Source organism: Oncorhynchus mykiss, chromosome 12 (genome assembly GCF_013265735.2).
Source record: "Oncorhynchus mykiss isolate Arlee chromosome 12, USDA_OmykA_1.1, whole genome shotgun sequence".
NCBI classification, from domain to species: domain Eukaryota; kingdom Metazoa; phylum Chordata; class Actinopteri; order Salmoniformes; family Salmonidae; genus Oncorhynchus; species Oncorhynchus mykiss.
Genome location: NC_048576.1, coordinates 74,738,165 through 74,762,797, shown reverse-complemented (window position 1 = coordinate 74,762,797; position 24,633 = coordinate 74,738,165). Strand labels below are relative to the sequence as shown.

General features: G+C 41.8%; 1 protein-coding gene across 1 annotated transcript in view; it reads right to left on the bottom strand.

Moving 5' to 3' along the window:
- Nucleotides 1-1,037: 1,037 nt before the first annotated feature.
- LOC110538402 (carbonic anhydrase-related protein 10) overlaps nt 1,038-24,633 on the bottom strand; it is a 31,227-nt gene continuing 7,631 nt past the window's right edge. Inside the window, exons 3-9 of the mRNA XM_021625205.2 lie at nt 19,725-19,870; nt 8,209-8,394; nt 7,357-7,452; nt 7,144-7,216; nt 3,576-3,730; nt 3,259-3,433; nt 1,038-2,131 (exon numbers count right to left, since the gene is read on the bottom strand). Of these exons, the coding sequence (XP_021480880.1) occupies nt 2,109-2,131; nt 3,259-3,433; nt 3,576-3,730; nt 7,144-7,216; nt 7,357-7,452; nt 8,209-8,394; nt 19,725-19,870 (854 nt within the window). The 3' untranslated portion in view covers nt 1,038-2,108. The remainder of the gene's footprint in view (nt 2,132-3,258; nt 3,434-3,575; nt 3,731-7,143; nt 7,217-7,356; nt 7,453-8,208; nt 8,395-19,724; nt 19,871-24,633) is intronic.

Genomic DNA, 24,633 nt, shown 5'->3' with positions numbered 1-24,633 from the left:
ATTGTATTTACTCCACAATACTAACCTAAACAACAGAGTGAAAAGAAGGAAGCCTGTACAGAATACACACATTCTAAAACATGCATCCTGTTTGCAATAAGGCAATAAAGTAATACTGCAATAGATGTGGCAAAGAAATGAACTTTTTGTCCTGAATACAAAGCATCCCTGACTAACACTCTTCTTATTTTCAAGCATGAAGTTGGCTGCATCATATTATGGGTATGGTTGTCATTGGCAAGGACTAAGTAGTTAAAAAAAACAAAAACAGAATAGAGCTAAGCACAGGCAAAATCCTAGAGGAAAACCTGGTTCAGTTGGCTTTCCAACCAGACACTGGGAGACAAATTCACCTTTCAGCCGCACAATAGCCTAAACGCTAGGCCAATTATACACTGGAGTTGCTTACCAAGACGGCATTCAATGTCCTAGTTAAAGTTGGCTTAAATTGGAAAAAAATCTATGGCAAGACTTGAAAATGGCTGTCTAGCAAAGACCAATAACCAGAGCTTGAAGAATTATAAAAATAATAAAAGGGCACATATTGTACAATCCAGGTGTACAAAGCTCTTAGAGACTTACCTAGAAAGACTCACAGTTGTAATCGCTGCCAAAGGTGATTCTAACATGTATTGACTCAAGGGGTTGAATACTTAGTGTTTTATTTTCCATTTAATTAAATTAAAAATAAAAATGATACATTTTCTTCCAACTTGACATTAGACTATTTTGTTTAGATTGTTGCCAAAAAAATGACAATTCAATTCATATAAATCCTACTTTGTCAAGGGGTGTGAATATTTTCTGAAGGCACTGTATATACTTACCTCAACTACCTCGTATCCCTGCACATTGATATTGGTACTCCTTGTATTTAGCTTCATTCTTGTGTGTTATTTCTCTTGTGTTTTTATCTTCTTGTTTTACTCTGCATCGGTGGAAAAGAGCTTGTTAGTAAGCATATCACTCTAGACCTGTTGTTGTATTTGACGCATGTGACAAATACAATTGTATTTGTTTCGTTGCCACAAAACGAGGAGATTTATCCTATTTAATGAGAAATACAATGCTCAGGAGAGAGCGCACACAGACAGTCATGTACACATGTGCGCACACACACACACACACAAACCCACATTGCCTGTAACGCCATACACAGCGCAGAATTGAAAATGAGGATAAATAATTGATAAGGAATGCCTTGTGACTGCTTAAAGAATTTGCAGACAAATCACGTCCCATGCTCTATTCAGTGCTAGACAATATACAATTCTTAAACAGCATATACTATATAGGCCTTATGTAAAGTGTTATTTTATCTTACATAATTCTCTGAAACATGTTAATTGGGCTGCTATCATTGAAATAAACAGAATGAAATTGTAAACAATTAAACAGAGAAAAGGCAAATGGCCCAAAATGGCTAGAAAAGTTTAGCAAATACAGTATAAAATACTGGATTTCCCAAGTCTATGGCTAGGAGTGTTTCCTGACTATGTGGCCTGATCAGGAAAATCTCTTGCCCTGGTGTTTTACTGGGGCCCAGATTTTTCCTGGTTAGGTCACATGGTCAGGAAATGTTTCTGCATTTGTAACATTTATTCAGTACACCTTTTGCTTGTGACATGGTTATGTAGAAGCTTTCATCACCAGAAGAGCACCCATCATATTCAGATTCCTAGCTTGATGTTAGATCTGATGGAATGCTTTTGGTATCAAAACACATTATGGTTGTATCTGTGATTACATTTAGCTAATTTCAAGAAGTGTTGGTCCTTTGAGATCTTTGGGTACTCAAGTGAATCTGATGATGATGATGTCATAAAAGAGGTCCTCGTTATCTCCACTGCAGAGGTCAGTAAATGGCGGAGCCTGCTGAATTTCCATTCAGCCCATTTCCATAAGCTCTGTAGAAGAATTACAGTTGTGCAGCCTTAGAAGTTACACTTTTCAATCTTTCCTTGTCTTACTTTGCAATCTCAAACATATTCAAAAAACAGCCTCTCTGCTGATAATGTATTATTTCCACATTCAAATAAAGTCTTGAGAATCAGGATCGCATATTTCGTTTTTATCCTGTTGTATTGTACAGCATGTTCATATTTTTCCTACTTCAGAAGCCACTGGTTTACTGGAAAGAGAACAAAGAGATGTGGAGGTTAGCATGAACTGCTTGAACTGGAAACAAAGGCAATGCTTGAGACATAGAACCTACAAAGAACCTGTTCATTTTGAGGGACGAGGCATTTCTCTATAGACATCTCAGAACTATAGAAGACAGAAAACATACACTCAGTGGGCAGCTTATTAGGTACACCCATCTAGTACTGGGTCGGACCCCCCTTTGCCTCCAGAACAGCCTGAATTCCCCAAGGCATGGAAACGTCGCTCAATTGGTATCAAGGGACCTAATGTGTGCCAGGAAAACCTTCCCCACACCATACACCACCGCCACCAACCTGTATCGTTGACACCAGGCAGGATGGGGCCATGGACTCATGCTGCTTACGCCAAAGCCTGACTCTGCCATCAGCATGACACAACAGGAACCGGGATTTGTCAGACCAGGCAAAGTTTTTCCACTCCTCAATTGTCCAGTGTTTGTGATTGCATGCCCACTGGAGCCATTTCTTCTTGTTTTTAGCTGATCGTAGTAGAATCCGGTGTGGTCGTCTGCTGCAATGCCTTTCTGCACACAACTGTTGTGCTGCAACATTATTTACCTATTTGTGGCCAGCCTGTTAGCTTGCACGATTCTTGCCATTATCCTTCGACCTCTCTCATCAACAAGCTATTTTCACCCACAGGACTGCCACTGACTGGATGTTTTTTGTGTGTTGCACCATTCTCGTTAAACCCTAGACACGATCAAGCGTGAAAAGCCCATGAGGCCGGATGTTTCTGAGATACTAGAACCGGCGCACCTGGCACCGCCGATCACACCACGCTCAGTCGCTTAGGTCACTGGTTTTGCCCATTCTAACATTCAATCGAACATTAACTGAATGCCTTGATGCCACGGTCTGTAGGAGTGAACCATTTTCGTGAATGGGGTAGTGTACCTAATAAACTGGTCACTGAGTGTATATTGAATTTCTAAAAACACAAACAGTTTCAGAATACAGTATGTGCAGTTTATATTACTATGGCAACCTTCTTCCTCACAGTCTGTTTTTACCAATACCTGAATTTTACCGGAAATGTTCAAGTAACCGTGTTGATTGAATACAGATCCTAAACACATGCGTTCAGACACACCTCGATACTGGGGCCTCAGGGCACGGTTGTTGGGGCAGTCTCGGCCCTGCTTGCTGAAGTTGATGTTGGTGCGGATACAGCGCTGTAGGAGAGGCTGGGCGGGCCGCGTGTTGTCACTCATACTGAGGAATATCTTATATGGCTCATTCTGACTCAGCAGTCGCAGAGAATGCATCTAAAGAGACAGAGTGAGAGAAAGTTGGACAGATAAGGTTTATGGTAAAGAATCTACAGTCTCAAATACGGCCAACTATTAAGTAACTTCTGGCAAACATGAGTTAATGTTATTATTGAGTCTATGATCGAGGGTGAGTTACCTGCATCTGTGTGACGTACACAGGTTTGTTCATGAGGATCCAGGTGGCTGTCTCGAAGCAGGGCGGGATAGTCATGGAGCCCTCGTATGTTATAAAACGTGTAGTGTCTGGATATAGATCTGCTATGTTGAGCCCCATGAGTAAGAATGCGTCATCTGGAGGTGGACCAAAACAGAGGTAATCACATTCATACTGTACCATCCTCAACATTTTCTACACTGTATTACAGAATAATAATAACACATTTCATTTGTATAGCGCTTTTCAGTACAGTGTTATCCCAAAGCTCTACATAGGCAAAAAAGATTGATAATAAAATAAAAACTACAGTAAAAACAAATGAAGGCAGGAAATAGCAATAGTAGGCTAGTTGCTAAAAGGACTTTCCAGATTAGGACTATAAGAAAGACAGTCTGTAGAAATGTGTTTAAAGACCCGTTTTAAAAGCTCTGTTTGATGGAGCGGCTCTCAAATGGTCAGGGAGAGTATTCCATAGGCGAGGGAGCAGAAGGCTCGGTCCCCCATAGTACTGAGATGTGTCTTGGGGTCCTGAAGCAGTGGTGAGTTCCTGGAGTGGAGAGTGCGAGGTGGCTCACTCACACTAGGAGGAGGTTATTAAAGTAAATCTTATAGTTGACCGGTACCCAGTTCAGCAAGGATGGGGGTGATGTGGGCTGACTTCTTGGTCCTGGCAGGACTCTTCTGGAGAAGTTGTGGCCTCTGAAGTGATTTGGTTGAAAGGCCCCCGAACAGAGCATTGCCAGGGTCGATCTGGGAGAAGATGAAGGCGTGGACGAGTTTCTCTGCATCTGGCTGGGAGAGCGATGGTTTGAGCCAGGCAATGTTTCTTAGATGGAAAAATGATGTTTTGCAGATATGTTTTATATGGGCATCAAAGGACAGAGAAGGATCAAACTTAACTTCCAGGTTAGAGATGACAGAGGACAGATGGATGACTTGACCGTCACTAGTAGGGCAGATGTTTCTAGCACTACTGACCTGCTTGTGTGTCCCAATAAGCATAGCATCAGTCTTGCTGCTGTTCAGCAGTTCTCTTTCATCCATGCCCTGATGTCATCTAGGCAGCTGCCAAGTTTTGCTAGGGCTGAGATGGTGTCCGGATTGATGTAAATATACACTTGGGTATCGTCAGTGCAGCAGTGGAAGTTGATGTTATAGACTCTGAGGATTTGGCTGAGAAGGAGCATGTAGATTAGGAACAGAATAGGATGCAAAACGGACTCCTGTGGGATGTCGCATGTGACTGTAGACTCCACCGATCTGGACTCTCCAATCGGGATCGATTGCTTCCTATTGGAGAGGTAAGAGGAGAACCAGTTCAGAGCAGTTCCAGAGACTGAAGTGTGCTCTCTGATGCCGCAGGAGGATGTTGTGGTCAGCAGTGTCAAAAGAGCACTGAGATCTAGTGGGAGGCTAGGTGATCCAGATTCTGTAGCCATAAGTAGGTCATTGGTAACTTTCACCATAGCTGTTTCAGTGCTGTGCAAGGACTGGAAACCTCACTGGAAAAATGTGTTCAGCTAATTGGAAGACAGATGGGATTGAAGCTGGTTTGCAATCCCTTTTTCCAGTCCTTTTGATAGGAAGAGGTTGGAGATGGGCCTGTAGTTGGATAAGAGGTCAAGGTTGGGTGTCTTCAGTAAGGGGGTGACTGCATCTGTTTTGACAAATGATAGTACCTCCCCGGTCAGCAAGGACTTGTAATACAGTATAACATCCAATTATTATAATAATGGGATACAAATGAAAGGATGATTAGTGATTTATTTAATGTAATTTGTTTAATTTAATTAAATTAATGAAAATGGAATGACAATTAAATTCACCAGACTAAATGAAGAGCATAAAACTGAAAGAAAAGAGAGTTTGGGTAGAGGCTGTTAATACTAACTATAGCAATGTTACATAATTGTTGTCTTTAAAGGAATGCCAATTTTCGATCAGCTTAGAACATTCTGAAAGTGCCACAGAGTTATTTCTGTCAGTTAGAAACAGGAAATGACTCAAACATCTCTCAGGGTTGGGGGCAGTTTCTATTGTTACACATCTTATCCATTGAACCAGGAGGATCACATTGGTAATGTAGCTGATTAATTCAGAAGTTGGAATTAATTTCATTCAATCTCTGATTAAGTCAATCTCTGGCAACCTTCCAATTAGCCAAATTAATTCAATTGCTAGATATTCTTTTTTTTTATGGCGGATCCAGAAATGGAATTATTGAATATGGATTATTCTATCTGTGACTACTGTAGATTTGACAACGTGTGTGCATAAACCCACACATCCTAACACCATTCTGTATACTTCCGGCCCTTCTTTGGACACTGTGTTAACAACCCTCCAGGCAAGCTTCAATGCCATACAACTCTCCTTCCTTGGCCTCCAATTGCTCTTAAATACAAGTAAAACTAAATGCATGCTCTTCAACCGATCGCTACCTGCACCTACCCGCCTGTCCAACATCACTACTCTGGACGGCTCTGACTTAGAATACGTGGACAACTACGAATACTTAGGTGTCTGGTTAGACTGTAAACTCTCCTTCCAGACCCATATCAAACATCTCCAATCCAAAGTTAAATCTAGAATTGGCTTCCTATTTCGCAACAAAGCATCCTTCACTCATGCTGCCAAACATACCCTTGTAAAACTGACCATCCTACCAATCCTCGACTTTGGCGATGTCATTTACAAAATAGCCTCCAATACCCTACTCAACAAATTGGATGCAGTCTATCACAGTGCAATCCGTTTTGTCACCAAAGCCCCATATACTACCCACCATTGCGACCTGTACGCTCTCGTTGGCTGGCCCTCGCTTCATACTCGTCGCCAAACCCACTGGCTCCATGTCATCTACAAGACCCTGCTAGGTAAAGTCCCCCCTTATCTCAGCTCGCTGGTCACCATAGCATCTCCCACCTGTAGCACACGCTCCAGCAGGTATATCTCTCTAGTCACCCCCAAAACCAATTCTTTCTTTGGCCGCCTCTCTTTCCAGTTCTCTGCTGCCAATGACTGGAACGAACTACAAAAATCTCTGAAACTGGAAACACTTATCTCCCTCACTAGCTTTAAGCACCAACTGTCAGAGCAGCTCACAGATTACTGCACCTGTACATAGCCCACCTATAATTTAGCCCAAACAACTACCTCTTTCCCAACTGTATTTAATTAATTTATTTATTTTGCTCCTTTGCACCCCATTATTTTTATTTCTACTTTGCACATTCTTCCATTGCAAAACTACCATTCCAGTGTTTTACTTGCTATATTGTATTTACCTTGCCACCATGGCCTTTTTTGCCTTTACCTCCCTTCTCACCTCATTTGCTCACATTGTATATAGACTTGTTTATACTGTATTATTGACTGTATGTTTGTTTTACTCCATGTGTAACTCTGTGTTGTTGTAGGTGTCGAACTGCTTTGCTTTATCTTGGCCAGGTCGTAATTGTAAATGAGAACTTGTTCTCAACTTGCCTACCTGGTTAAATAAAGGTAAAATAAAAAAATAAATAAATAAATGCCTGAGGGTACTTACGTTTGTATGTTATTCTCGTGATGGTGTCTCTGTTCAGCATGCGATTCAGGAATACATTTGGAGACTCGGATATCTGAGAGGGATGAGATGTAAAAGAACATGAAATATTCAGCATCCGCAGCACAGACCCATGGGATTCTGAATATAAAGACCACTGTCACTACAATAGAACACCACAGAGAAGGAGATTGTCTGCATCAAGCACAAACAGACCTTTATGAATATGGACACAATAGCTACGCCATTGGGGCTCTTGGCTGCCTCACTGTAGTTGGCATAGAGTTCCTGGTTGTAGTGTATAAGTTGCACCTGTAAGTGAGGCGAGATAAAGACAAAACAAACAGTGAGTCCTTCCTTTCCTGGTGTTAGACCATGTGAGATAGAAAGGTGACTTTGTCTTGCACATGAAAGCATTATGTCAGATTAAACTAATCTTACCCATCCAACCCTCACTCGAAGACAAACTCAAGAAATTCAGGAATATTTTACTTTGACACTTGTCTGCTCAGTAGAGTTCCAATTTAGAACAGGATTCAGCTCTAATTATCTGGGCAGACGCTTACTTCTGGCAACATATCTTCCTCACTTAAAAATGGTGATTAAGGACTGGAAAGCGTTTGCCAATTCTCAGTTAAATCGTGACAGACAAACTCAGTTTGGCACCTGATAAGTTTACTGTTTTTTACTTGTCATTATAATATCGCCCTCCTCCACTGAAAAAACACACTGCCACTAAAAACTCACTGCCACTAAAAACTCACTGCCATTTGTCGATCCAGCCTTTGCTGTTGCTCTTCTACCCCACCCGTCAAAGGCCCTGTACATGTGATTAGTGGACTGAGTGACAGAGGTAGTTCAGCATATTTCATCATTGTCCATTGTTTGAGGAAATCTTCCACACAAACAAGCCTCGGTAGGGCTGTGTAAAGCAGTGAAGCCTTAACTGTAATGCAAGTCTGATTGAATTGAGCTCTTAGTCTAATGAAAGCAACTTGCAGTGGATTGGATTGTTTATAGACACAGCAAAGATAATCCCTCTTGGCTCATTGGCTCGTTCCCTCTCACCTCTGCAGGGAAGGACTGTCCATTGAGCAGGTGCTCCGAGCCCTGGCCGTCCTCGCTACCGAAGTGCAGGCGTATCTCCTCCAGCCGGTGACTGTAACCCAGAGGCCCACCGGAGATGTTCACCAGGTGAGCCTTGTCTGGCCGCAGCGACACGTGGCGCCCTGTGTTGTACATGGTGCCTCCCATCTGCACAGAGAGGAGTCAAGATAAGGGGGGGGGCAAGTTTCTCACCTGAGAGACCTCTACAGAAGAGGAAATGGAGATAACTCATGTTAATACACTGAACTAAAATATAAATTGCAACATGCACAATTTCTAAGATTTTACAGAATTACAGTTCATATAAGGGAAATCAGTACATTTTTTAATTAATTAATTAGGCCCTAATCTATGGATTTTACATGACTGCAAATACAGGTATGCATCTGTTGATCACAGATACCTTAAAAATAGGTAGGGTTGTGGATCAGAAAACCAGTCAGTATCTGGTGTGACCACCATTTGCCTCATGAAGCGCGACACATCTCCTTCGCATAGAGTTGATCAGGCTGTTGATTGTGGCATGTGAAATGTTGTCCCACTCCTCTTTAATGACTGTGTGAAGTTGCTTGGCAACTTGGCGGGAACTGGAACACGCTGTCGTACACGTCGATCCAGAGCATCCCAAACATGCTCAATGGGTGATATGTCTGGTGAGTATGCAGGCCATGGAAGAACTGGGAAATGTTCAGCTTCCAGGAATTGTGTACAGATCCTTGCAACATGGGACTGTGCATTATCATGCTGAAACATGAGGTGATGGCGGCGGATGAACTGACTCACCACAGTATCTCTGTGCATTAAAATAGCCATTGATAAAATGCAATTATGTTCGTAGCTTATGCCTGCCCATACCATCACCCCACCACCACCATGGGGCATTCTGTTCACAACGTTGACATCGCAAACCACTCGCCCACAGGATGCCATACACACGGTCTGCCATCTGCCCGAAACAGTTGAAACCGGGATTCATCCGTGAAGAGCACACTTCTCCAGTGTGTCAGTGGCCATCAAAGGTCAGCATTTGCCTACTGAAGTCTGTTGCAACGCCAAACTGCAGTCAGGTGAAGACCCTGGTGAGGATGACGAGCATGCAGATGAGCTTCCCTGACACGGTCTCTGCACATTTTAGAGAGGTATTTTATTTTCCCCAGCACAAGGTGCACCTGTTTAATGATCATGCTGTTTTATCAGCTTCTTGATATGCCACACCTGTCAGGCGGATGGATTATCTTGGCAAAGGATAAATGCTCAGTAACAGGGATGTAAACAAAATTTATTTATTTCAATTGCACTTTCCCATTACTGCGATGTAAAATCATAATATTCCTCAGGCTCATAATCACAGACTAATTATTTGCGATTGGCTGTAGGCCTGCAGTAAATAAGGTTTTTAAAAGGTGGATTAAAATAAAAAATGAGAAAATCATCTTCCAAATCTCATCTCATTAAGGAAGCAGGTGAAATTAACAATAAACTGAGAAACCAACTCTCACGTTGTTTGAAGTGACACATGGAAATGCCCAACAGGTAAAGGAAGAACTTCAAAGCTTTCTTCCATTCTTTCATATAAAACTAGGATAACATTAAGACTTATAATGAAATGAGAGGGAGGTAAGGAGAAAAAGTGAATGGAGGGAGTTCAGTGTTATGCCTGTGTAGATCGTGATGGAGTCATTCATCATAGGGTGATCCACTTAGTTAATTTATTCAGAGACAAAAAAAATACAGAAAAATATATACAACAAATACTGCCGATGGTTAAATTAAGTAGAAAAAGCAATACATTTCACTTGACATGTTTTTTAATAGCCCTTTAAACAGGGACCCTTTCTATTCCCTCTTAGTGCATAATGCATGTAATCAAATGAGCAAAATGGTGAGAGCTGAACATTAATTAAATTCCTCAACAGTGTTATGTATTAGACCAAATCTTCCACTGACACCTATTCTAATTACTAGGCAAAATAAGCACTCAGCAGGTACTGAGCTGGCACTGGGGCCAATACTTTGTGCATGAGAAGACGGCAATATGGGTTCGGAGTTGTAGGTTCTGTTTTGGGGATGATATAATCTCTACTGGCTAGTAAGCAAACAAATGTGATGAGGCCCTTTGGGATGTGATAATGTAGCTGGCTTGCTTTGTCATAAAAATATGTTTTCACTAAATCCACCTACAGTTCAACAAACAGCCTTCAAAATCCTTCTGATAACAGTGGTGCATTAAAATCTGATAGAAAGATATAAGAACATTTAGAGTACCCACTTAACAGTGCATTTAAGGTACAGAATGAGTACGTGTCCACATTTTCGACTGGTACTGTGATATATATATATACACAGTGCCTTGCGAAAGTATTCGGCCCCCTTGAACTTTGTGACCTTTTGCCACATTTCAGGCTTCAAACATAAAGATATAAAACTGTATTTTTTTGTGAAGAATCAACAACAAGTGGGACACAATCATAAAGTGGAACGACATTTATTGGATATTTCAAACCTTTTTAACAAATCAAAAACTGAAAAATTGGGCGTGCAAAATTATTCAGCCCCCTTAAGTTAATACTTTGTAGCGCCACCTTTTGCTGCGATTACAGCTGTAAGTCGCTTGGGGTATGTCTCTATCAGTTTTGCACATCGAGAGACTGACATTTTTTCCCATTCCTCCTTTCAAAACAGCTCGAGCTCAGTGAGGTTGGATGGAGAGCATTTGTGAACAGCAGTTTTCAGTTCTTTCCACAGATTCTCGATTGGATTCAGGTCTGGACTTTGACTTGGCCATTCTAACACCTGGATATGTTTATTTTTGAACCATTCCATTGTAGATTTTGCTTTATGTTTTGGATCATTGTCTTGTTGGAAGACAAATCTCCGTCCCAGTCTCAGGTCTTTTGCAGACTCCATCAGGTTTTCTTCCAGAATGGTCCTGTATTTGGCTCCATCCATCTTCCCATCAATTTTAACCATCTTCCCTGTCCCTGTTGAAGAAAAGCAGGCCCAAACCATGATGCTGCCACCACCATGTTTGACAGTGGGGATGGTGTGTTCAGCTGTGTTGCTTTTATGCCAAACATAACGTGCTGCATTGTTGCCAAAAAGTTCAATTTTGGTTTCATCTGACCAGAGCATCTTCTTCCACATGTTTGGTGTGTCTCCCAGGTGGCTTGTGGCAAACTTTAAACAACACTTTTTATGGATATCTTTAAGAAATGGCTCTCTTCTTGCCACTCTTCCATAAAGGCCAGATTTGTGCAATATACGACTGACTGATTGTTGTCCGATGGACAGAGTCTCCCAACCCAGCTGTAGATCTCTGCAGTTCATCCAGAGTGATCATGGGCCTCTTGGATGCATCTCGGATCAGTCTTCTCCTTGTATGAGCTGAAAGTTTAGAGGGACGGCCAGGTCTTGGTAGATTTGCAGTGATCTGATACTCCTTCCATTTCAATATTATCGCTTGCACAGTGCTCCTTGGGATGTTTAAAGCTTGGGAAATCTTTTTGTATCCAAATCAGGCTTTAAACTTCTTCACAACAGTATCTCGGACCTGCCTGGTGTGTTCCTTGTTCTTCATGATGCTCTCTGCGCTTTTAACGGACCTCTGAGACTATCACAGTGCAGGTGCATTTATACGGAGACTTGATTACACACAAGTGGATTGTATTTATCATCATTAGTCATTTAGGTCAACATTGGATCATTCAGAGATCCTCACTGAACTTCTGGAGAGAGTTTGCTGCACTGAAAGTAAAGGGGCTGAATAATTTTGCACGCCCAATTTTTCAGTTTTTGATTTGTTAAAAAAGTTTGAAATATCCAATAAATGTCGTTCCACTTCATGATTGTGTCCCACTTGTTGTTGATTCTTCACAAAAAAATACAGTTTTATATCTTTATGTTTGAAGCCTGAAATGTGGCAAAAGGTCGCAAAGTTCAAGGGGGCCGAATACAAGGCACTGTATATATTAAAATAGTTGCAGACAGATTTTAGGTCACGTTACATTTTTTCACATGGTTTTGATTTTCTTTTTATATAGAAGCAGATGTTTAAAGTTGTTCAGTTCCTGTATTCATCTTGTGCAGCGACGACTATACTCTAAATCAGTGCTTTTATACTGGCCAGGTATGGTCACATGGTCATTCAATCAAACCAAATCAAATCTCTTAACTTCAATTTATTAAGAGTAGCATGGACAATCAATTGGATATTCTATCACAACGTGTATTTCAAATGCTCTCCATTCTGTGCGGTCTCATTGACACCACAGACTGACTAGGCCTACCTAACAGGCAGAAATTCTGCAGATGAACCTCAATTCCATTGAAATTCACAATGATCATTGATTATGACAACGCACAATGCCCTCGCTACCTTGAATGCAATGTATTTGGATGTAAAGTCATGCTAGAGGAGGAGCTGACACAACACTCCTGTTGAGGGATTTAGCTGTCCGCTTTAAGCATTCCCAAACAGAGCATAAAAGCTGCTTACCATGACCAAAAATCCCCCCACGCTTCATTGAGTTAAAAAGGCTTGGGACTAATTGCTGTTCTGCTTCGGTGAATTGAGTCCAAATATTGAGGGCTTATATTTTGGGGACATTTGATTATAATTTGAAATTTGTTTTAGGTTAGGTTAAACTTTTCCCCTCTGCTGTACAGTGGACTGTCCCTCAGGCTTGAGAGATAGGTTCTACAGTGCCTTCAGAATGTATTCACACCCCTTGACTTTCCAAATCTTGTTGTGTTACTAAGTGGGATCCACATGGATTTAACTGTCCTTTTCTTTGTCAATGATCAACACAAAATACTCTGTCAAAGTAGAAGAAAAATTCTAACATTTGTAAAAAAAAAGAAATCCCACAGTGTCTTGTGGAAAGCGGAATGAACCATGTTTTCCTGCTTAGCTCTATTCCGTTAATTTTCTATCCTGAAAAACTCCCCAGTCCTTAACGATTACAAGCATACCCATAATATGATGCAGCCATCACCATGCTTCAACATATGGAGAACGGTACTCAGTAATACATTGTATTGGATTTGCCCCAAACATAACACTTTGTATTCAGGACAAAAAAACTGCTTTGCATTACTACTTTAGTGCCTTGTTGTAAACAGGATGCATGTTTTGGAATATTTTTTATTCTGTACAGGCTTCCTTCTTTTCACTCTGTCAATTAGGTTAGTATTGTGGATTAACTACAATGTTGTGGATCCATCCTTAGTTCTCTCTTATCACAGCCATTAAACTCTTTAACTGTTTTAAGTGGTGGTGGTGAAATCCCTGAGCAGTTTCCTTCCTCTCCTGCAACTGAGTTAGGAAGGACGCTTGCATCTTTGTAGAGAGTGGGTATATTGATACACCATCTAAAGTGTAATTAATAACTTCAGCATGCTCAAAAGGGATATTCAATGTCGGCTTTTTAAAATTGTACCCATTTACCAATAGGTGCCCTTCTTTCCGAGGCATTGGAAAACCTCCCTGATCTTTGTGGTTGAATCTGTGTTTGAAATTCACTGCTCGACTGAGGGACCTTAGAGATAATTGTATGTGTGGGGTACAGAGATGAAGTAGCCATTCAAATATAAAGTTAAACACTTATTTCTGATAAAGCGAGTCCATGCAACTTATTATGTGACTTGTTAAGCCAATTTTTCCTCATGACCTTATTTAGGCTAGCCAATACAAAGGGGTTGAATACTCACTGACTTATTGACTTAATTTTTTATTAATTTGAAAAAATGTCTAAAAACATAATTCCACTCTGACATTATGGGGTATTGTGTGGAGGCCAGTGACAAAAAACATCTAAAATGTAAACAATTTTAAAGTCAGGCTGTAACACAACAAAATGTGGAAATAGTCAAGGGGTGTGAATACTTTCTGAAGGCACTGTACGTGTCATACCTCACTTTTATGCAGAACGCAAGACTCTCCCATTATTATATCAATGAAAAGTAAATTGCAGTGACTGCCCTCAAAACAGTGAGAACGGGAGGTAGTTTTGGATTTCCACTATGTTTTGAGAAGAGAAGTTAGACTAGTTTTGATTAGATTATTAAATTCCTAATCAGTTTTCTCTCGGTTCCCTGGAGGCCCTCTACTGTCTCTGCCTGAAAAAGACACATTTTACATTTACATCATTTAGCAGATGCTCTTATCCAGAGCAACTTACAGGAGCAATTAGGGGTAAGTGCCTTGCTCAAGGGCACAGCACAGATTATTCACCTAGTCGGCTCGGGGATTCTAACCAGTGACCTTTCGGTTACTGGCCCAACACTCTTAACCGCTAGGCTACCTGCCGCCCTCTAACTGTGGCCTTTACACTCTGAAGTGAGCTCCTCTCTGTGGGGAAACTCATTCTATGCAACGAGGCACGTCTACTGGCTCTGTTTCAAAGTTGGGATTTTACTTCACACACACTCAGCATGAGATCCACAATAGTAGTATAATGGAGAGAATTTTGTCTCGGGCTAAACACGAGCAGCAGAGAGAATCTCCAGTAAACACACGTTGACAGAAACACTGCCTGTTCCTGGCAGTTCAATGCAGTTGGGGTGGTAAAGCAACAGAAGGCATGTTATTTGTTCCGCCAACACAGTAAGGTTACAATATGCAAAATAGAAATTCTCACAAAATCGTGCACGAGAAGCGTACCCGTAGCTCTCTCTTTGGCTGGTTAATTAACCATCATTTTGCAACTTGAAAGACAAAATATGCTAAAACATCTCCGCCAATAAAGTGTGTTTTCTAAATTCCCGGTTCATGGTGTCTGTTTGAATGTTGTGTGGACCTCAGACAACCCCTGAACATCTTTGTTAAAGGGATTCTCAGTACTTTTCTATACTGTTTAGCCAGTAGTTCTGAAAGTAGCACTCATGAGCCAAAAGAGGACTCTGGAAATGGTGTACTGCAGATACGTGCACCACGTCATTGCTCTAGCTCTGCTGCGTGGCATCAAGTGCATCTTGCTAGCTGTCACTCATATGACGAGGGGCTGAAGCTCATTGGTTGAACTCAAATTGCTTAGGGGGCAAATGTAGGGAAAATGGTGCAGCACAGCTCCCAGAAAAACAGTTGCTTCCAACTATGGATTTCGTGGCTAATCGAGGTAAGAAGGTAATTCTGCTCATAGATTATGCATTTATGAACTACATATTGACACATCCAAACCCCCCAAAAAGTATTCCTACTATGTGGTGCATTTTCTGTACCCAGGAAATATCACTTCTTATTTAGTTTAAAATGTGAATTCCAAAGACTTGAAATATAAGGTCAGGTATCCTTTACCTTAAAAACACAAACATTTGGATCTTGAAAGGAAATGCCTTTTGAACACTTTTTTTAGTGTGGATGTAGGCGTTTTTGCCGTGTCCCCGGGTGTTATTCATCAACTTCCAGGAGAAATATAAGCCATAAAATAACGGAAGGCATGTTACTTTCTCCGACAACACTAAGGTTACAATACGCGAAATAGGTACACAGAAATCCTCACAAAATCATGCACAAGAAGCATGTAGCTCCCTTTTTGGCTGGTTAACCATTTTGCAACTTGAAAGACAAAATATGCTAAAACATCTCCGCCAATAAAGTGTGTTTTCTAAATTCCCGGTTCATGGTGTCTGTTTGAATGTTGTGTGGACCTCAGACAACCCCTGAACATCTTTGTTAAAGGGATTCTCAGTACTTTTGTATAATGATATATTTTTTCATTCTTTTATAGTCCTAGTTAAATTCTCTCTCAATAACTTTCTTCCATGATTATTGTATTTATTATAATTGCATTTAATCCTGTTCAAGTGTTCACCATTACGATATTATATACTTTATTGTACATACAAATGGAAATTCATTTTGTGACGCCAGAATATAAATACACAAACACAACACAATATACTACATGCAGTACAAACAAATTGAAAGTTAGTACACAAGTCACACATTTACATTTCCACATATTCAAAGTCTCTGCGGCCCACTGACAGGCCGTGTATTGGGCCAGCATCTGTCCTATGTCCCACTGTTCAGCATCCTGCATCTGTCCTATGTCCCACTGTTCAGCATCCTGCATCTATCCTATGTCCCACTGTTCAGCATCTTTCATCTGTCCTGTGTCCCACTGTTCAGCATCTTTCATCTGTCCTGTGTCCCACTGTTCAGCATCTTTCATCTGTCCTATGTCCCACTGTTCAGCATCTTTCATCTGTCCTATGTCCCACTGTTCAGCATCTTTCATCTGTCCTATGTCCCACTGTTCAGCATCTTTAATCTGTCCAATGTCCCACTGTTCAGCATCTTTCATCTGTCCAATGTCCCACTGTTCAGCATCTTTCCTATGTCCCACTGTTCAGCATCTTTCATCTGTCCTATGTCCCACTGTTCAGCATCTTTCATCTGTCCTATGTCCCACTGTTCAGCATCTTTCATCTGTCCAATGTCCCACTGTTCAGCATCTTTCATCTGTCCTATGTCCCACTGTTCAGCATCTTTCATCTGTCCTATGTCCCACTGTTCAGCATCTTTCATCTGTCCTATGTCCCACTGTTCAGCATCTTTCATCTGTCCTATGTCCCACTGTTCAGCATCTTTCATGTGTCCTATGTCCCACTGTTCAGCATCTTTCATCTGTCCTATGTCCCACTGTTCAGCATCTTTCATCTGTCCAATGTCCCACTGTTCAGCATCTTTCATCTGTCCTATGTCCCACTGTTCAGCATCTTTCATCTGTCCTATGTCCTACTGTTCAGCAGCCCTTTGGCTGATGGAATGAAACTTGCCTTGCTCCTATTCTAACTGAACAGTGAGACCCTTAATCTCTTTATGCTAACTCAATCTTGCTCACTCACAGAGCTATGGCTAATTTAGGCTCCAAATTTCCACCCTGTTAGGTTCCACCCTGGTAGGATTATGCACCTAACAGGTTGGAAAATGCACACAAAAAAAAGTGACCAATATGTTTTTCTGAAAGTCAAACTGGTAGAATACAAAAATTATGAGACCCAAAAAGGCACCGCAATGTAGGAATGAGTCACCAAAGTCTTTAAGTGGTGACACTCCATGTGAAGTCTGTCAGAATGATGAATTCTCCTGTTATTTGACCCAACACTCACCTCACCCACCTTACTTCTCATTTAGTCTCTGTCACTCCCAAGCCACGTTGTACTCCCTCCCTTCCTTGAGGATTCAAAGTCTGGGATTTGAACAGATTGAGGACATTGAAGTCCTTCAACCTTCGAAAGGTTTGAAAGGAACTATGGTAACTTTTTTATCTTATCTCAAACTTGTCACTTGGTAATAGCAGGCTGTTTTCTGGATAAACAAAAAAGAAGGATATTCTAGCCCTGGATTACATTACATGAAATAGATTATACTGTATAATTGCACCAATATTTTCAAAGGACCGACATTTCCCAACTGACAGTTTTCCTCATGGGTGCTTTGCAAAATGCCAACTTGTTGCCTACTAAATGTTTTCTATGAGCAACTGTTTGTGCTTTACTAGGGTAAGTTAATGAGAAACTACGTCTTCATGAGTGAATTTGGTGACAGTGTGAGTGCGAGCGAGTGAGTATGGCTTTGTGGACATCATGGGAGCAAGTGAGATAGGAAATGACTAATGTCCTGCTATTGACTGTCGCAGCATCCAAATGATTACTAAATGTCAACACGTTGAAGTCAATTCAAAGATGCTGTGAACAGAACCATTTATCAAGCAAAGGCTTATCACCACAGTTTCATGTTGTCTTTTTTCATGACACAGATTGCCACACTAAATCACTTCTTAGGATGAATTGTCTGTATCAAGTATCTAAAATGCAAATTGCTATTCAGTCGCTGCCTGAGCATACAAGTTGAAAATATTTCCCTAATATTCAAGTGAAGTGAACAAATACACTTCCGTAAAAGTGCAGTTTTTGGAGTGCAGCAACTGCATCTTATCGTTTGATCTTTGACCACAACAAGTCTATTTCACACTTTCTCCAACAGTTAAATGTCTTTACAAAACAGGTTCCTCAGAATCTCAGCATCCCCTCCACCTGAGCATCTGTCTCCACCTGACGTTTTCTGTGGTAAAGTGAGACTCCACCACAAGGTCTAACATCCCAAGTGCTTAATAACAAGATGGAAATTCCTTTACACAACCACCTTTTTCAAGCAACCACCTTTCATCAAGCTGTAAATCAAAGCTCAATGTTAATCAGGAATAACATTTATTCTATTTGTGTGTGAGCTGAGTTTGTGTGTGGTGCCGTATGTGTGTGTAAATGGCACATGACAATATTTAAAACTAAAATAGTGTATACATCTCAATAAATAGCTGCAGGAAAAGAGGCAATTAACTGGGAGAGTAAACATGTCCATCTGTTGATGGACAAATATCTGGGAGTATCGAGTAGACGAGCTGTGGCGAATGTAAAAACATCCTGGCTAACTTAATTTATCCCCTCTCCCACAGTCCTCCCACAGACACACGCCAGCACAGATGGCCCAGCTCTCTGCGCTCTCGCTCAGCAGATGCACACTAGCATTAATCATAAAACAAGACTTACAAAGAGAATTTAACCCTCTCTTACATGTACTGTTCTTTGCCAATCCTCCCTGGCTCCTTGTGGTATTTTTCTGATTCAAACTAAATGAGAGTACTATTCATGGGAACCAAATGCTAGGGGAGGTGGACTCTTAATCAAAGTGTTTTGTCCTCTGAAAAATGGTCACCACATACCTTACAGTAAGTCAATTTCCATTCTCACACAACGCCGCTAAGAACCAAAAGATACATCAATAAAATGTAATTGCATCAAATAGGCTCGGTAATAGTTAAATTGTCACCATTTGAACTACAGTACTGAGTGTAATTCTGTTGTCATTCTCATTTTACATGATTAGTGATTTCCCCTATTCCCTAGTGGACTTTATGCCCTGTGGTGAACGATGGTCATGCCCCCTTGTCCCCAGCTTGCAGCTTGAGCTTGGGGCATCCTGCCAACACCCTTTGATAATGTTAGTGAAATCCTACAATAAATACTATCTGCTATATGGGTCATTTGATGGGATCGGGATGGGAGAGATTCAGAAGGCAACTGTGAAAGCAGAGCATGATGTACAACTAAAGGAGAGCCATGGGGCCAGATAGCGGGGGTGTTGCTAGTGACATTTAGAAAATTCACCCAGTCAGTGTAGTCGAAAGAATTCTGAGAGAAGATGTTTTAATTTGATGTTACTTCATACTATAAATCTAGAAGCATTTATTCTGTAAACATAATTTTTCCCACCTACACCTCGTTTTGATGATGGCTGAGCATACTAGTCCTCATTACCCATTGTAAATGTAATATGAACACACACAACTGGAATCCAATAATAGCATCCAGACGATCAACGTCTCCTGAAGTTTAAGTCCTGATGCCCTTCAGATCTACAAGCTCAAGAGTCATCTGGGAGTTTAAGATCAGGCTTTCCACAATCTCCTTACCTTGCTGCGTCCGCCTGTGTTGAGACGTAGAGGGGTGAGGAAGGGGTCAAAGATCATGTGACTGGTCTCGACGTTGACCGGCGACTGCCTCTTTCCCATGGCACACAGGTTCCAGGCGGAATTCACTAGCCCCCAGAAGGATGGTACTGTGGACAACAAGCACAGTTCAATGTCCTTTATCATGTCTAATGTCTAATATCATGTTGATGTGTGAGATGAGTAAGTTCTTAAACAGCACTTGGACTATCAACACTTTGACGGGAACCATTGAGGAGGAAACACTGAGTAAGGAAATGAAGTAAAGATATCCCTTTAATTAAAGTCCTTGCCTTACTGTAACCAAAATGGCAGCAATTAGAGTATGGAGTATGCCATCAGCACAACATTCCATATTATGATTGTACAGTACTAGGAAGAGCCATTTTGAGAGAAGGGCACGTGAGTAATGCCAACGTTGATTATGTATGTATGTATGTATATGTATGTATGTATGTATGTTTGTATGTAGGTAGATCCTACTAGATTTAGATAGAATCCCTCTATATCAGAATCAGTTTAAATGCTTCCAGAATCTGATTTAAGATCAGCTGAAATAATCTTAGTTATCCGTCCCTCGTTACTTGCACATGACAGAAGGGACTGGGGAGAACCCTCCTCTCCTCTTAGTATGGCTCAGAGCCTGGCAGTGGCACAGCGGCAGGGCAGCTGTGACAGATGTGGCAGGCCTCAAGAGTGATATCACTACCCCTTTCTGACACGTGTGACATCACCCAGCCGTGATTACATCACGTGGGTCGGCTTGAATGGAGTGGGCCGCCCAGCTGTGAAACAGATGAGGGTTCAGGACTATTACGTTTTCTCCCTTAGCACAGGGATTAGAGGCTGATACTCATCTGAACTGCTGGACGGAGACTCCTGGGACAACCAGTACTATTCATTGCTCTTAATTCATGGGCAAGGGGCATGCCTTCATGTGCAAAGCCCAATGGTGGTTAAGGACTATCAGATCAGTGCCACAACCCCTTTTGGATGTTTCTACAAAAAGAGGAAATCATAACTAGGAGTCAATTTCAGAATTAAGAATCAGCTAATGAATCAATCAGCTAGTGAATCTGCTAAGTAGGGAACTCTCAAAATAATCTGAATAAAGATTCAACTAGCAAATAAGCAATGGATTAGCCACCCTAAGATGATCAGTGACCTATATTACATGCTGATCTTGGCCAAACTCCTCTTAATGCATAATAATGAAATACAGTAGATGAGGATCTGGAATGATGTTGGAATTTCTGAATGTCAACAAAGCTCATGTTGCATATCTTCCTGCTTTCTGAGCCACCACATTGTTTACCAGTTGTAGCTTCATGTGTAGTGGGTTCAATATAGTGTTTATCAAAAAAACACAATGTTTAGTCAAATTCACACAACATTTTTAACTAAACTATCATTGTTTTAACGAACTGATCCAGGGAAAAACTAACACGGTTGTTGATAGTTTCGAAGGCAGTATTTTGGCAACAATTATTACTTTTGCCAAAAAAAATGAGGTAATGTGACATACAGTATGTAAAAGCCTTTGTGTCCTAAAACAGTGATGTAACTGTGTTGTAATCCCACTCAGTGGCATTTGGTGAGCACAACAGTCGCAAGCAAGAGAGGATATGTGAGAACCATACTCAAAAGGGGAAAAAAAGATAGCATTACACTCAATTCATTGCAATAAAACTGTTGTTTTAACTTTTGAACCACTTTAATTGATTGTTGATTTGGTGGAGCAAGAGCGATAAAAACATTTAAATAAATGATGAGGCATTCATTGTTAAGGATGCTTCATAGGGCAGATTCAAACAAACGTTATTGTTTTGGCAGCGAAAGGTGCTTAGAGATGCACCTGGACACTACTGAGGCTGAGCAGGAAAGACAACAATTTGCATTAGAAAACTCAACTAGAAAAGTTTAAGTATGTCTAAATCCTCACGTGTGAACTCTCACCCCCTTTACCCATGCTGCCTAGTGCTCATGATCTCTATTCCAGTACAGGTATATTATTGGATCAGGTAGCAGGTGCATGCAGCAGGTGCAATGCAGTACGTCCCAGCCAAGAGCTGAAAACCAGACCCTACAGTACAACTACCTCTAGGGAGACTTCACAACACGTGTTGGGATATGCAGCTAATTGAAGCCTAGAGGTTTTTTTCCAGAGCAAAATAGTCAGGATATAAACATAACGTTACAGAGAACAAACTAAAATGAGAACATAAATGTCAATGGGTCTGGAGAGACCACGAGGACTGGCCAATTCACAGCAATCACAATTCACAAAATTCACTCTGATTTTATATCAAATGACCAGGGAAATCTTCCCCTCAGATCGTAGGGATTACATTTCCAATTTTCGAAGCAGCATAAACAAAGAAGACAAAATTGGGACAGGTTTCTGTCTACTGAACCTGCTGAACTGTGCAGAGACACTCCCGACTCAGTGTAATGCTTTCCTAAGGTCCTGTGGATATAATTAAAGTGGAGGAATAGCTGATGATCCATCATGCAGTTACCATAAGAGAGCAGATGTCTTGGGATGTGAGAGAACTACAAATGGAACTACAATTAGTTCAAATAACTGTGTTGCAACTGCAAAATTGTTTGCCAAATACTAGGACACAGTAGACCTTTTCACACTCAGACAACCGTCTCATGAAAACTATAGGCTATGGAGTGAGACAATCAAATCAAAGTTTATTTGTCACGTGCGCCGAATACAACAGGTGTAAACCTTACAGTGAAATGCTTACTTACAGGCTCTAACCAATGGTGCCAAAAAAAGGTGTGTGTGTGTGTGTGCGCGCGCGTGTGTGTAGGTAAGTAAAGAAATAAAACAACAGTAGAAAGACATTTGAAAAAAGAGTAGCAAGGCTATATACAAACACCTGTTAGTCAGGCTTATTGAGGTAGTATGTACATGAATGTATAGTTAAAATGACTAAGCATATAAGATAAACAGAGAGTAGCAGTGTAAAAGAGGGGTTGGGGGGGAGGGCGCACAATACAAATAGTCCGGGTAACCATTGGTTACCTGTTCAGGATTCTTATGGCTTGGGGGTAAAAACAGTTGCGAAGCCTTTTTGTCCTAGACTTGGCACTCCGGTACCGCTTGCCATGCGATGGTATAGAGAACAGTCTATGACTGGGGTGGCTGGGGACTTTGACCATTTTTAGGGCCTTCCTCTGACACCGCCTGGTGTAGAGGTCCTGGATGGCAGGTAGCTTTGCCCCAGTGATGTACTAGGCCGTATGCACTACCCTCTGAAGTGCCTTGTGGTCAGAGGCCGAACAATTGCCGTACCAGGCAGTGATGCAACTGGTCAGGATGCTCTCGATGTTGCAACTGTAGAACCTTTTGAGGATCTCAGGACCCATGCCAAATCTTTTTAGTTTCCTGAGGGGGAATAGACTTTGTCGTGCCCTCTTCACAACTGTCTTGGTTTGTTTGGACCAATCTAGTTTGTTGTTGATGTGGACACCAAGGAATTTGAAGCTCTCAACCTGCTCCACTACAATGAGAATGGGGACGTGCTCGGTGCTCCTTTTCCTGTAGTCCACAATCATCTCCTTAGTCTTGGTTACATTGAGGGATAGGTTGTCATTCCGGCACCACCCGGCCAGGTCTCTGACCTCCTCCTTATAGGCTGTCTCGTCATTGTCGGTGATCAGGCCTACCACTGTGTGTCGTCAGCAAACTTAATGATGGTGTTGGAGACGTGCCTGGCCATGCAGTCGTGGGTGAACAGGGAGTACAGGAGGGGACTGAGCACGCACCCCTGGGGAGCTCCAGTGTTGAGGATCAGCGTGGCAGATGTGTTGCTACCTACCCTCACCACCTGGGGGCGGCCTGTCAGGAAGTCCAGGATCCAGTTGCAGAAGGAGGTGTTTAGTCCCAGGATCCTTAGCTTGGTGATGAGCTTTGAGGGTACCATTGTGTTGAACGCTGAGCTGTAGTCAATGAACAGCATTCTCACATAGGTGTTCCTTTTGTCCAGGTGGGAAAGGGCAGTGTGAAGTGCAATAGAGATTGCGTCATCTGTGGATCTGTTTGGGCGGTATGCAAATTGGAGTGGGTCTAGAGTTTCTGTGATAATGGTGTTGATGTGAGCCATTACCAGCCTCCATTACCAGCCATTAATCAGAGTAATGATGAAGGGAGAATTGTTCTTCAATAAACAGTGCTTAAAAGGGTGCTGTAAGCCAAGGGATAATTCAATGGAGCAATTTATTTAAAAGGCAGGCGGGTGTTTTGGGTATTGGTGGGCAGGTAGCAATACCAATTCCAAAGGAGGAGCCTGACTATGTAGAACAACTAGCTAGGTTTCCATCCAGTTGGTGACAGATTTTCATGCAAATATTCTAAAATCTGCATAAAAACAACATGCACATTTTCTTACCAGAAATGTTTCCATCAAGTAACAGACTTGTTTGAGGATAAAAGGCTGTGTGTGATGATGTAATACACATAAATACATATACATACATTTCCGGCTTCCCGGGTGGTGCAGTGGTCTAGGGCACTGCATCGCAGTGCTAGCCGTGCCACCAGACTCTGGGTTTGCGCCCAGGCTCTGTCACAGCCGGCCGCCACCGGGAGGTCCGTGGGGCGACGTACAATTGGCCTAGCGTCGTCCGGGTTAGGGAGGGTTTGGCCGGTAGGGATATCCTTGTCTCATCGCGCACTAGCGACTCCTGTGGCGGGCCGTCGCAGTGCACGCTAACCAAGTCGCCAGGTGCACAGTGTTTCCTCCGACACATTGGTGCGGCTGGCTTCCAGGTTGGATGCGCGCCGTGTTAAGAAGCGGTGCGGCTTGGTTGGGTTCTGTTTCGGAGGACGCATGGCTTTCAACCTTCGTCTCTCCCGAGC